The sequence below is a fragment of the Choristoneura fumiferana genome, chromosome 23 (assembly GCF_025370935.1).
Source record: "Choristoneura fumiferana chromosome 23, NRCan_CFum_1, whole genome shotgun sequence".
Lineage (NCBI taxonomy): Eukaryota > Metazoa > Arthropoda > Insecta > Lepidoptera > Tortricidae > Choristoneura > Choristoneura fumiferana.
Genome location: NC_133494.1, coordinates 3,304,415 through 3,320,145, shown reverse-complemented (window position 1 = coordinate 3,320,145; position 15,731 = coordinate 3,304,415). Strand labels below are relative to the sequence as shown.

At 36.3% G+C, this 15,731-nt stretch overlaps 1 protein-coding gene across 4 annotated transcripts in view; it reads left to right on the top strand.

Moving 5' to 3' along the window:
• The window catches only part of f (espin protein forked), a 112,312-nt gene that overhangs the window by 58,155 nt on the left and 38,426 nt on the right, over positions 1 to 15,731 (top strand). For 2 of the 4 annotated variants that reach the window (XM_074105163.1, XM_074105166.1), the window contains one exon: positions 12,809 to 12,992. In XM_074105163.1, coding sequence (XP_073961264.1) covers positions 12,809 to 12,992 — 184 coding nt within the window. Of the gene's footprint in view, positions 1 to 1,127; positions 1,358 to 8,928; positions 9,431 to 12,808; positions 12,993 to 15,731 lie in introns of those variants that run through there. The other 2 variants (XM_074105165.1, XM_074105164.1) reach the window with 2 other exon arrangements.

Here is a 15,731-nt window from a genome sequence, read left to right as displayed (position 1 = left end):
CCGTACTGCAGCCCTTCTCGAACACCTCGCACCTCGTAGGTATACTGTGTGTATTAGTATTTGTGATTTCGGAGACGTAGCAGGACCACCTCTACCGGATTTAGTTAGTTAAGACAACCGATACCGTACCAGTGTTAGTGAGATTGACATTACTTTTTTAATGTTGTAAACAAAAAATGCTGCCTAAATTATTTACTAAGTGCATGGGGGTTGGGGGTTTTCGTAAATATGATGTTTACGTTGTATCCCGAACCAGTATTACGCGACGAAGAGGTAAATTTTCTTCTTTTTTCCGTATTTTTTTTCTTTACTGCGGTATTCCTTCAAGAAAAGGCATACTCCTACCTAAATGGCCGCCAACGCACTTGTGACTTTTCTGGCGTTGCAGATGTCCATGGGCGACGGTAATCGCTTACCATCAGACGATCCGTTTCTCGTTTGCATAAAAAGCATATTAAAATTGCATCACACTTCAGGCGTATATTCTGAAACCGTTCGAAAATTATAAGTTATGTCAAGCGTTCTGTCGTGCGTGATAAAATGTCGCGCGCCATTAGCTCCCAGATATTCTTAATCCACGGTCACTCGGATAAACTGTCAATCGGGAAATATTTAGAGAGCAATTTTTGCGATAAATTGTTGGTTTCACTGACGTCTTGTCATTGGGCGACTGCAAGTGAGATGTTCATTAAAATCGCAATTTCTTTTTTATATTTTCTTAACGATGTTAGTCAGTTAGTTGGCAGTTACTCGCGATTGACGCTAGTATAGTGTAACTACATAGGTATACTATCTACACACATATATACCAGTATTTTCAGAACATTGCTAGGCAAAAGCTAACGTAGTTTTTGAACTTTTGACGTATAATATTTAAGGTGTAGGTACTTACCATTTGTTTTTTCCAAAATTAGGAAATATTGGATTACTTTTTCAGAATCACGACCACATTCCTTTTGGTAAAAAAAAGTACTTATCGTTCAAAATGTTACATAATAGGATAAAATAATTAAGAACATTTTTTTTCATAAGCAATGAATAGTGCTTACTCGTGATTCTGAACTAGGAAAAGCCAACATATCCTAATAAAAAAAAAGAAAATAGTAAACGTTTTTATATCTGTCTAGAAAATCGTAGAATACCTACGGTTTATAGAGCAACCGCAATCGGACTTTAAAAAAACGAAATATAAACAAAAGACACGTGACAATCAGTGCTGTGCCAGTGTGTGATGTTTTGATTTTGTATTTGGAACGCTGCAATTCAAAATGGCGACATGCCCAAGGCCTGCGCGGTCGAACCGATCGGCTGCGGCACGGCTGAAATACTCGAAAACTATTCCAGCCAGTACTCTCAGGTGAGTAAAGCCGGTTTACATGACATAAATTGTTGTCTAAAAGCTGTTCAAGAAATGCTACCTATGTATATTATTAAAAAATGGATGTGAAGTTCGTGTAAAACTTATATTTCGCCAATTTTTTGTTTACTTTGCGAACCACACTCCTCATTGGACGAAAATTGAGATATATTTCGATTTTATGATTGAGAAATTGTATTTCTTTCTAGTCATGTGTAACATTCAGATTCAACTAGCTGAGACAATCTGTATCTCAACTAAAACCTGCCCTGTATGATAGTAATCACAATCACATTCACCTTAATCGTTCTAACGCCGTCGTATTCCGTTCAACAGTTAGAAAATATTGATTGAGATTGCGATCTAGCGCGCGTTAAACAATAAACTCCTATTCCATGATACGACATATTTTTATCTGCTGCCTGAATATGTGATGATATCAAAGAAAAATGCGCTTGGAAACTTTAACAGTATATCAAATTAAGACTTAAGCAATGGCGGCCGCATTTTTCACCGGCTGTCCGATGCATCTGTGTGGTTATAAACTAGGCTAGCCATTACATTAATGATAGCTTGGTGGATCTTTTAATTGTAATGAAATGATAGGTACACGTAGTTTGTAACGAATTTGACTTCTGTCGTCACCCACAATATCACAGATTTTAGTCCCGTAGGTCCCGTAGTTTCTGATCGGAAATTCTGATAAAAAGTTTAACTATTTACGTATAGGTAAGGCATACGCTAAATTTCAGCTCAATTGGATAAAAGGAAGTGGTCAAAATAAGGTACCTATGCAAAATTTTAAACCAGAACATACACGAACTTTGTAAAATTTGTAAAACTTGAAATGTACTGTGTAAAATGAAAATAATTGAATTTAGAAGATGAATTAAATGAAAATGATATCATTTAATAATTTTGTAAATCTGTTTCTGTTTAATATAAAGTAAATATATGTACATATATTCCTCGTTGAGTTTTTTCCCGAACCAGTGGCAGTTTTTTTTTTGACATTCATAAGTGCTTGTTATAGCCTTAATTGAATAAAGATATTTTGACTTTGACTTTGAATTAAAATAAAACTTTTATTTTTTTTTGTTAAAATTTCGTTTTTAATTTATAGCTTGCTTGTTCATTGTAAGTTGCATTGTCACTCAACTATATAATGTATGCTAAATTTGAAACCCATCCAACAAATCATAAAGCGAGCGAGAACGGGATTGTTGTTAGTGCCAGTCATAAACTATATGACAACCAAAAAACGAAGATTTTTTTTGTCTTTTCTGTTGTAGAAGTACTGTAAGTAAGTATCTTAGTTTTTCACAACCGCCTGGTCCATTTAGTAAGCTCATTAATATTGATGGCGCGCAATGAACTGGCAGAGGTGCTCACGCTATGACGCCAACGGTACTGGCTGGCGTTCCGATCTGATTCCAGCCAGTCTTCGTTTAAAAAAAAAACTAAAAACGGGGGTGTGATGATACCTTAATGCCACTTGAAAAAAAAAGTTGTAGCGGCCAGTAGGCACGCGACGTTAGTCAATCGGTAATCATGCTAATATTATAAATGAGAAAGTTTGTGCGTGTTTGTGGCTCCTTTGCGCCGAAATGACTGGACTGATTCAGATAAAATTTGGTGTAGATAGATCATCTAAACGACTTCTTATTACGATTCAACGGAATTCAGATTTAAGTGTGGCAAATCTTAGCCTTCACATGATTTTTTTCAGGGTGTTTTTTATACAACTTAAATAAAGACCACAATTTAGTTTTCGGGAAATCCCGAGGTAACTTTGTGTAATTACGTTTACGCGAGCCAAGCCGCGGGTAAAGACTAGTCCTGTAATAACATTTGTACCTAGCAATATAGTTAACGGTGTGATACATAGTAATGGTGACTGACGATGCATCCCGATTCGCTCCATTTGCTTGATCTTCACAGTATTTACAGTATCATGATCAAAACCGCCTTACACATGCTCGTTACTAGCATATTAATAAGCATGCTAGTGTCTGAAGTACTAAATAAGCATGCTTTATAGAAGCACGTGTCCTATACAATACACACGTGTTAGTAGGTAGCATTTGCTCAATAGTAGCATGCTTTCGTGGTAGTAACGAGCATGTGTAACAGCAGCTTAAAGGCCGACTGACCAGTGCAACCCCGCCTTGTAAAAGCGGCCCGCATACTGCTAACGCGATGCTCTTTTGTTTATCGCTTTCGGCCAAGCGGAAATAGCGGTAAACAGAGAAAGCTGTGATTTAATGGTCAGGAAAACTAGGGATTTTCGGTTACGACACTAATGTTTTGTTCACTTGTGGGAACTAATTGCTAAGTAGGTCTGCCGTTTGGTTACGATTATAGTATAGTCCTGCCCCTAAATTGTTGGGTTTTGATTTAATACTGATTAGTGTTGTAACTAATTGTCATGCTTTGTGTGTATGAGAACCGGAAAACTGAATTTTCTTTCATATTTAAAAAGTTAATAAATGATAATAAAATCGTTTAATTTTATTTTGGGCAACATGGCTCATGTAATAAATATCTAAGCTTAAGTTTGGCAGCTTTGGAATCTTAATATTGTTATATGTATTAATGTCTATATGCATGTATATTTTAATGCACAATATCTTCGGCTTCTAACTTTTATTAACATTTCTACTCTTCTTCCTGATGTTCTATCCAGACACTCAAAGGTTAACTGAAAGAACTCGCGTTCAGGAATAAAAGAAGGATTTTTACATGTGTAGGATGACCGTAAAAGTAACAAATTTGGAGTTGAAATAAAAAATAGAAAAATACTCCAAATAACCAATCATAATACCTACACTACCTCCAAAAAGTTCATTCGAAGTTCCCATATACAAAAAAAAAACAAAAATCCGGAGAAAAATCCTGACATTTGATGTAAATTCCGAACTTTCTTGTTAATATTAATGTTGAAGCAAATTTTCGTTCGAATCGTCACTGGCGCACGCGCGGATAATTTGATTTATTACATTTTTTATTCCACTCTTCACTTAATTATAGAAATTCCGGACGCTTTAAAATTCCCCCCGCATTCCGGACAAAGACCTATATTTCCGGACCTGTCCGGAAAATTCCGGACGTATGGCAACCCTACCTATAACCCGCCCAACTTTGAAAAGTAGTAAACCCTCCGACATTGTCATTTAAAAGTTCAATATCTCAAAAATGGCTGAACCGATTCTAATGAAACATAGCTGAGAACCATCGCAAACAAACTCGCTTTCACGTAAAAAATCGCATCGTAATCAGTCTGTCCATTTGAGAGCTGCAATGCCACAGACAAACAGACAGATATAGTTATAGATATGTCTGTCCGTGTGTTACAGTAAAACGGGGGAGTAGGGATAAAATTGAAGTACAAATATTGAAGCCTAATATCGGACTTGGCTAGTTTTCATATACGAATTATATTAACTTACTTCTTTTTTTATTCTTCCGAAAATTTGGCTTGCTCGTAGAAACTAGCCATCGAACAGGGCTCTTCCATGACTGTTTTAGTAGGTACTTAATAATAATTCGTATATGAGAATGAGGGCTATCGCATATGAATTCGCCGCTAGAAGCGCTAGTGTAGCGTGAGGTCTCCGAAATGTCAAATCTCATAGTTTTTGGGTGAGCTACGCGGGTTTATTTATAATTAGAATAATTTTGTGAATATTTTGCAATATCTGAAATTAATTATGGCAAATATGCGTTCCGGGCAATGAATGTCTGTGTTTTGAGACAGTTTTGTCTTTCGGAAACCTTTGTCCACCCTTTTCCAAACAAAACGGGGACTATGCAACACTGTGGCATGCTCGATATTTTTATGGTACGGCTTTAAGGTGTATTAAATATGATTTTAATCTTAACTTTGTTTTCACGCCCGTAATAACAGACTTTGAAAGCCATACTTAAAACCACACGCAAGAAATGATATTTTTAATTGTTGTAAAATAATTTCAGGACTGACCATTGAACTTGGCACCTTGGCACTTGGCACCCATCACTTATCTTTTGTAGTTAGTCAACAATCAAGGCATATGTCATAATATTGAACTTGGCTCCCATTTCACATTTATGTTTTGATGGGATCAGGTTTTCTATTGATGTTTCTTAGACAGCATGTTTCATCAAAATCGGTTCAGCCGTTTTTGAGATATTGAACTTTTTTGGTGTTTAGGCACAGCCCTAGTTTTGTGTCGGGGGTGAAGCTTCTCAGTCTGCGGGTTTCCCAACGACAGTGTTCACACAAACAAACAACTGTTTTAACTCAACCTTTGTTTCGCACGCACGCCTGTACGCAAATCATCATGTATAAGCAATTAGGGAAAGTGTTCTATTCACCCCGATACAAACTTGTTTAGTTAATGAAACTAACTTCGTTAATCACATGTTACTGTAACTATAAAACAATGTGTAACTTAATGTTAGCGCTTTGTGACATACTTTGCAATATCTGTTGACGTCGCGTGTATAATATACACGATATAGTTTAAGATCCGGCTGCAAGAAAGCTACGCTCATCAGGTATTTAATATAAATAAAATTAATTAAAGGGGCAATATGAAATGAAATAAGTTTTTAGTAAAAAATAATTTTTAATACAAGCTTTTCATGCTGACTGTACTTTTTGTCGACTTTACTTGCATTGTCACCCAAACTACGTTTGCATACCAAATTTCAAGTCGATGCCATTAACCGTTGAAGAGTTCCGTCCTGCGGAGACGATCCTGGTTGGACTATCAGGATGTCACTATCAGATTATTGTATTGGCAAGCAATTTGCATAAGTACTTATTCCAAATTTCAAGTCAATCTGACTGAAAGTTGGTCAAATTTAACTTGCAAGATTTGATTACAGACATACAGATAGATAGACAGACAGACAACGGGACAGGTGAAACTAAATAAAAGCTTGTAAAAAGTTTATTAACCCACCCATCTCAAACCCCATTCCATCAAAATGTGCCCTGTGATTGTGCAGTCGATGTGCATTGACAGCGCATTTTCTTTTCATAGAGGAGCCATACAAGTCATACAACTCGCGTGCGTATCACGTTCGTGTCGACACAAACGCGCGTCCATTGAAAAACGCGGTGTGGAAAGGCCCTTACCGGTCTACGATTATAAAATAAAAGTAGCCGATTCAAAAATTCTTATGCATGTATTGTTATGTTTTATGTATGATAGATCTATAAAAAATAAAATTATTTATATGCTAATTTTTTAAAACTTATTATAATTCCACGTCAAATCGAAACTCCGGAAGTGCCACTCGCATCCACCATTTTTTATCTATATTCCACAAACAATGCCTTTTTCTTTCAACGCCATCTGTCGTCGAGTAGAAACGATGGGAAAACGTAGCAAAAAGCGCTATTATTGATTATGGTGTGATCGGTTTTCTCTGAGAATCGCGGCCTTGATAGGCCAATTTCTACATACAAATTATGGTTGACTGATAATTATAATGATGCTAACAGTTTTACCCGTAAAACTAATTTTAAAGTTGAAGCTTGGTAACTAAACGACGTGTAAATTAATAATAGTGTTTTTATAATGGAACGTAGGTACTTATTTTATTAGTATCTGTATCTAGCTGCCCGCCCCCGGGTTTGCACGGGTATACTTTTTTTTAAATGTGTTCGAACATTTTTTTTTTCAAATAACTAGGCAAGGTTTGTTTACTACATTAGTAACAATTACGTACATATGTCGGCGGCCGATCGTAAAATTCGCCAGATTACGAAATTCCTAGGCATATCGTGAAATGGCGCCATTTCATGAACTGGCTAAGGGACATCCGCCATATCGTTCAAAACTCATCGTTTAACGATTTGCCTAGTGGCGTTTAGGTAGATCATGCAATTACTAGGCATATCATGAAACGCCGCCATTTCATGATTTGGCCAGTTTAGGCAGATCATGAAATTCCTAGGCAGATCATGAAATTCCTAGGCATAATCATGAAAGGCCGCCATATCGGTTCGGCACTTCGCCGGCCGCTGCCGCGGCACGCTCACTTCGCTCGCTCGGCTCGTGCTCTGTGGTCACAATTAATACCTACTAACACCCCTAGCTTCTCTCGTCGTACCTAAATTTTTCTTCTTTTCGGCATATCATGATGTGCCCGGTATAGAGCTAGGAATATCGACGAAAGCGTTGCTCTAATCGATCTGCCGTATTGTTTTTCAGGCAGATCGTGATATGCCTGGCCAACTTTTAGGTATATCATGAAATGGCGCCATTTCACGATAGGTATGTCTAGGAATTTCGTGATCTGGCGGATTTTACGATCGGCCGCTGACTCATACCAAATAAGATGGGCAAATATGACAGCCATTCTGAAGTGATGCGCTAATACATTTAGGCAATTGATTTATGTTTATATTTGTTAATTACATAAGTATTAAACTGAAAATCTGTTTTTTTTTAATATTTTAAGTTATTTTAATCCATATACTTAAAAATACCTTAATTGTTGGCTTTTAAGTGTTGGCATTCAGAAAGGTCTACTCTACACTGATTTGGCACTTAAAATATATCTATAGACAAACCGCAACAAAAAGACATGCTATGCGTAATTCGACTGTCTTCATTACCGCACATATATCACATACATAACAACAAAATCATTCTTTCACTTATCCAAATTACTAAGACCCACACTGCCTCACTAGTTTTATACGATTCGCGTTTCAAAAGGTTCTGGCCACTTTGTTTCACAAACCTAGATATTGCTAGTGGTGAAATATGGAAACATGTAAATTTCATACCAATAAAGTCTCAGTTTAAAGACAGTGGCGCCAGAATTGACGTATAATTTTAGTTTGTAGGAGTCGGCGGTAGCGAAAGTGTATAAAATAGCATGTCATGGCGTGACATGACAGAATATGACAAGATAGTGTGAACGATGAGAGATAAAATTACATATTTCCTCATTATAATGAAAAATTTAACAGTTTTAGTCTGTTAAATTGAATTAGTATGCAATTTGACGACTCTATGGGTTAGTCATAGGTACTTTTATTGTCATTAGCTGTAATGAAACAACCTTAATACCGATCCATGAAGCTATTGATAGTAAAAAAGTAGGCTGCAAAGATTTTAAATTGATCCTTCGAACCGGATTCTTATTGTTTAATTTGCATAATCTTATGCAAAGCAAACATAACATAATATAAGAAGTCAGTTATATTTACAGTTTGATAATACTTAAATATTTATAATTAAATGATATAAATAAACAATAATTAACACAATTATCTTTCGACGTTGTAAAGTTTATGTTAAAAATCAAATACGTATCAGAATAACACAAACAGCGATCAGAATTTATTTGAACTTTGTCTTAACGCTTAAATATAAAACTACTTATCGATAATTTTGGGTGTATTTTAATATTAATTAAAGCCGAAGATCAACAACCCCTAGCCAAAGACAAACAACTTTATGTCATTAAACTTACATATGGGAACGCTATTGCAAGCACTTTCGCTCTCTCCCTAGAAAATGTATACAAGCCTTAAGCTCAGTACCTACCAACGTCGCGAGCGACGCGCGCGCTTGACTGTACCGTTCGATATTCAAAATCGATTCCATATTTGAAAGTTCTCTTATTAAGTCGCTTTTATTAACGGCCTGAATTTAATATTAATTGCGCTGGAGCGTATTTAAAATTCGTAATGGAGAACATAATTGACGAGAAGCTTTTGTTTTAAATGAATACTGGCCAGTATTTTCATTTTCTTTCGTTGTCGTTTAAAATTAATAAGTTTTTAAAACTATTGTTAATAGTGACAGAAGCGTATCAAATTTTGGTTCAAGTCGATTCGAATTTGAAAAGTCTTCGTTCTTTCTTTTCGTAGTGACGTGTACTTTTGAGTTTTAGTTACTTGATGAATAACTAACAGTTATTTGTTGATGTGATTTGTGGTATTGCGATGACGTTGAACAATAATCCTCCGTATAATCGGGTAACAAGCAAGCTGTTTGGAAAGAAAAACAAGAAAAATAAGCGATATGTGAAACTGAAAGCTGGCACTTACAGCGGCAGGGAGCGGTAAGAGATAATACAATAAAATATATATTTTTAAGACTGATGAAGATGTTATATTAGACTTCTTCTAGAAGAAGAAGTTACAAGTTCGCCAATTAGTTATGGCATAGGAAGTAACTGGTGTCTAAGACACAGGCTCAGCCTAGTTATAAATTGCTTTGATGAAGTGAACTGTACTGTATTATCGGCTTGCTGTGAGGTAAAACCTTTATTTATGGGTTGACATACATACATCTTAGACCTAGACAACATCTAAACGTATGTCAATCAAGTGACCATAAATATTAAATTACAATACAAACTTATTTTTTACTAACCTAGCTTAAAATAAACCAAACAACCCCGCCCCACAAGCCAAACACGTCGTCGAGAGATGTCACAGGCATAAAGGGTTAAACATTGCTATAATACTAATTTTGTTTTCATGTATGTTTTCATCCTTTTCCAACCCGACTCATAATATAAAAAAGTTTATATCCCTTTTCTAAATATTTTTCTTTAATCTTCCATCTGCCGCAATATGTCAGTAGTCAGTACCTAACAACAATTTTCAAAGTAGCCCATCTATCAACAACAACAAATTAACATCAGCTCAAAATCTCTAATCCGTGTCACAGACAAATAAAACAGCGGTTGCATAATCGTCAAAGATACTTGTATCCGTTCGTTGGATAACACCTGTGACCCCGCCGCGCCGTTACACTTCTGTGGGAGAAAATGAAAAGTGAAACGCTGTTATAATCTATCGATTGTAGTATCGATTGTGGTACCGATTTACAGCGATTGTTTTAGACTTAGAATATTCCAGTCTAGTCAATACTCTCTCTATAGTGTACACGGTAGTGTAAGGCCAAGAACGGAAAATATTCGAGTAAATGATCAGAGACTTAAAATTACGTGCTACGAGTGATTTGGAAAAACTTCGAGAGTCCGGAGATTTTTTGGCTTTTATTTTGTTTCAAAGGTCATTCATTTCAATTTTTTAGGTGGTAGGACCTTGTGAAAGAGCCATCCGGATCACTACCACCATATTACTCTCTTATCCTGCCACCAAGCAGCGGTACTTGGCCTGCTGTGTTTTAGCGTGAAAAGTAAGAAAAGTGGGTAATATTATTGGCACACGAGCTAGGTTAGGAGGTTTTCTATCTTAAAATTTTTCTTCTGGAAAATTTAGTTAAGTTTTTAGTTTTTCTGTGTATAAAATTCACCTCGTTTTTCCAGAGCCAGATATCAAAATTAAAGCTAAAACTTGAATTAAAAAATTCCAAAACTTGCCCACTTTTTTATATCCGTTTTAGCTTCCTTTTAGTATAAGTATGTAGAGTCATTCACCATCATGCGTGTCGTGGTTTTTATTACAATGTCATTAATGTCTAATTTTGACAAAATCACGCATCTTCGTGGATGGCTCTAGGTTTATATCATCTGCGGTATAAAGTTATATATATTTAAAGGTTAAACTCTTAACGATTATTGCTTACGGTGCAAATCTATGCCAAAAAGATTAAATCGATTAAAAGCAAACAATTTAGCATAGCAGTTAGCCTCATTTATAATCGATTCGAAGCAGCTCAGAGACTGTTCGATGAACTGACGATTCTTTTTTGTAGCTGATCTTATTTTGCTTGTGCAATTCTTTTTTTTAACCCCCGACGCAAAAACAGGTGTGTTATAAATTTGACCGCTATGTGTGTCTGTCTGTGGCACCGTAGCTCTTAAACGGGTGAACCGATTTGAATGCGGTTTTTTATATGAAATCAGGTTTTTTAGCGCTGGTTAGACATGTTTTTGAGGTGTTGAACTTTGAAATGACAAATTCGGGGGCTTTCCAACTTTTTGTTAGTTAGGTTAGGTTATTAACACCAATAATCACAATACGTATGGTACAGTCACCAGCACCAATGACACAATAAGCGTGCTTAAATATCTGATACGACTCTATTTCTAGGACCGGAAGGACGTGTCAGATATTTTTGCACGCTCCGCTGTGGCAGATATTAATGCTGGTGACTGTACCACGAAGTGAATTACAGTAGCTTGGAGTAAATATTTTCGAAAGTGAACTCGGAGTGTGACAAAAGTGTACCTAAGTCACGTATGTGCTCGTATGCAAAACCTCACGATTAGTGTTTAAAAGATTTGCCATCTTTAAAAGAGTAGGTACAGTGAGATTTTATGTTGACATCATATAATACATTTAATTTTTATTTGTATGTACCTTGTTTTGTACTCTTGTTTTTGTTTTGTTGACATTTTAATTATTTTATTGTTCGTTTGATTGATTGTTCCTATTGCCTTAATTTGACTTAGATTTAAGTATATTCTTGTTTTGTAAATTTGTAAATTTATAATTACCTAATTAAAGATAAAGATAAATATATTTTTTTTGTCAAACATGAGTTCCTATATACAATTATTAAATTGAATATATAGATGTACAATAATTTTATGTCCTGTCCTTCATGTCTTGCCTTTCAGCATACAAATTTTTACTTATGAATTTAAATAATTATACAATAAAAAAAAATAGGTATATAAAAAATATATATTTATAATATTGATTTTATTATTTATATTAATAAGTGGTTTATTACTGTTATTATGCTTGAAAAGACTCAGTCGTTGATAAGGGCGTATAGCCACTAGCTAGCACCAATATCTGATACGACTCTATTTCTAGAGCCGGTAGGATGTTGCAGATATTTTTGCACACTCTGCTGTGGTAGATATTAACGCAGCTTACTGTACGAACAGACACCTTACAGTACAGAACCCAAAAAAATATAGAGACAAAAGCCAAATATCATTACCATTAGTTACCTTTTACTATTACGTAGTTAAACAAAGCCAACAGTGATTTGCTAATTTCACTGATGAATTAAAAGTCGATTCATCATTCAGAACGCTAATATCAAAGCTTTAATGTTTTTTCGAAATCCCTTTGTTAGATTATCTCACGAATGTAATTGTAATTAAACCTGATTCCGTAAACTTGATTGCAATTAAGTTTAATGTAGTAAGTATTACGTCTGTTGATGATTGGAGAATTTGGAGATTTCTAGTAGTTGGTGTATTCTTATAAACAAGGTGAACAGTAAAAAAAACAGGCAACATGCTGTATAACGCTCTTTCTTATCGTAGCGGACATTTTCTTACCTAATTAGTAATGTGCGTTCGTGGAGAGTTGATAAAAAATATCAAAATAAGGGGTTTCCAACTCATCAAGACGTTTTTATTGAGGAAGACGTCTACTATGGGAGTGTATGTAGGCAAATATTTTCCTGTCTCTTGCCTGGCCTCGATTTCTTCAATCCTGCTCAAAACCGCTCAAAATCCCGCTCTCTTTTCCTCATTATTCTTACACTATTTTTTCTTTCGCAGCGCCAACACAGCGATGGACAATGACGTCACACCAGTGTACCTGGCCGCTCAAGAGGGCCACCTTGCCGTGCTCAAGTACTTGGTGCTCGAAGCAGGAGGGCGGCTGGATGCCCGAGCCAGGGACGGTATGCTGCCGATACACGCGGCTGCACAGACTGGATGCTTGGACTGCGTTAAATGGATGGTAAGTTGCAGCAGTATAATCACATCATACCAGCCATAGGACATCCACTGCTGGACATGGGCCTCCCCCATATAACCCTAATTGCTTCACTTGGAAGCGGCCTGTATCACCGCGAACCCACGGCTTTAACGTGGTCATCCGTCTATTTCGTTGGTGGACGTTCTACCATAGTAAAAGAGAACAAGTAGGTTCACTACGAACAAAAGTACATCGCGTGGCTTTAATGTGTGCGCGCCGGTTGGCGACGGTACGCACGCACCCGCCGCACGCACACACTGATAATTTAAGGAGGATTAAGTTTGATTTAGTCTAGGCTGCGCTGCCGTCGGCGCGGTAGGTACGTTTCCATTTTAGCTCGCTCATCTTGCGCTCGCTTCGCGAGATAATCACCTTTTAAGTTCGCGTAGTCGAACTTACGTATTTTTTGTATTAGGTATAGTTGTAAATTAGTAGTACCTATATAAGTGTAGGTAGTGTGATAGTTTCGTGCAAGGACACATAAAAAAAATAGATACCTACCTACCTATAAACAATATAGTTATAGTATTATGTTTAGGAAACATGAGTAGTATGTACACAGTCGCCATCACCACTTCGGCGAATTTATAAATAATATTTTAAAATTTACTAAGTTAATAATAATAATAGAGCGGCAAAGAATCTTGTTTCTCTAGACACAGATATTAGACAACTTTAAGTTAACATTCATACTAAAATTATTTGCCGGTAGGTAATTAATTGATCTAAAATAGACATCGACAACCCTAGATAAGCGTCAGCGCCGCAGTAGGCAGTTAAGTCTCCTAAAGGGTAGAAGTGTGCATACTTGTTCTCTTTTACTATGGTCCTACGCTGCGCTTGCGGATCCTCGGTCTCCATCAGAGAACTTCAGCTTTGTAGCAGTCTATCTAATCTATCTATCTATCTTCTACCTTTAAACGAGCAATTCTTATGAATATACATTCAGGGATCTGGGAAACGGCTCCAACGATTTCGATAAAATTTGGTATGTAGGGGTTATCGGGGATGGAAAATTGATCTAGCTTGGTTATCTCTGGGAAAACGCTTGACACCGAGTTTTAGCCCGAGCGGAGCTCGGTCGCCCAGGTTCTAGTTAATCTACTGAGATAATTGCTTGGTAATGATGAGGTGGAGTGTACACGGCGGTCTTTGCTCATTGTTGTGTTTTCTTAGAGTTTTAATTCAACTACCAGATCTAACGGCTTATGCGTGCGAATCCGTTGATAAAGATGTAAATTATATTACTTTACTAATTCTAGACTTAAGCAGCAACTATTGAAGAGTTATAACTAAATATTAACATAACTAGTAATGGCGCAACGGCTTTTACTAGAAAACAGTTTATTTCCATACGCGTTTCCTTATAAGGAAATCCGAATGAAAGTCGAGTAATTTACATCACATTCTGTAATCACGTTGACAGAGTGATTACAAAGCAATCATTCCGTTCCTTCCGAGATAATGATTGATCTGAATGGTCTCTAAGTCGACGAACTGTACTAGTTCTGATTTACGTAAGTTTATGTAATAAACTAAAAGACGCATAGATTTGGAAATGATTACAGGTTGCGTCTGGCCACTTAGAATTTATGAATTGGTGTAAAAGAAAGTAAAACCTACTGTTTTTTCGTTTTTTAACCGATTTCAAAAAAACCGGCCAAGAGCGTGTCGGCCACGCCCGAAATAGGGTTCCGTAGTCATTACGAAAAAATTAAGTAATATTTTTCGAAGGATTTCGTATTTTGTACGGAATATTTCAAGTTTAGGTATATTTTATACCTTAGTCTGCTATTTACTCTTAAAATACTAATAATTCTCAAGGAAACTTAACCGTTACAGTTTTCCTTGTAAGTTTGATATAAGTACTTACTATCATCCTGATTTTTAAAAAAAAATCCACCCACCGGTTTAGATTTTAGAGGGGTGAGGGGGGGGGACGAGTCGCTCGATTTTAATGAAATTAGAGTTGAATATTTTGTAAACAAATCACTGAATCGAAAAATCATTATAGCTACCCCCTAATGATTTTAAAAGATTTATCCAACGATACCCCACACTATAAGTAACCCCCCCCACAATAAAAAAATCACCCCCACTACGTCTATGGGAGGTACTCTAAAAAAAAATATTTTTTAATTTTTATTGTACCGTTTTGTCGGCATAGTTTACATATTATATTCGCCCAAAATTACAGCTTTCTAGTATTGATAGTCCCTGAGCAAAGCCGCGAACAGACAGAGATAGACAGACATGGCGAAACTATAAAAGGGTTCCGTTTTTGCCATTTTAGCTACGGAACCCTAAAAAGAACTTTCATCTATTTCAACTGGAACAATTTTAGAACCTAATTGAAAGTTAAACAGGTTTGTTTATGGTCTAACTGTCGCCAGCCTGTTTTTATGGAGATCCAGGCTAAATCTAGTTTGCAATTTCTACTGTACAGTTTTTGAATTAAATCAAGTTTTTAATACGTACTCTCCAGGTAATCCGCTGCTAACTGCTAAGATCATCGCTTTCTCAGTAATGATGTCTTGTAACTGCGAGTTTCCTGAATAGTTTAAAAGATTAAGGGGCTGTTTCACCATCTATTGATAAGTGTTAACTGGCGGTTAGGTGTGATGCCGTCTCTATTTGTTTTGTTCGAATAGATGGAGACGGCATCACATTTCCCCTAAGTCAATAATTATGCTATCACCGATCTGACCGAGCAACTATATT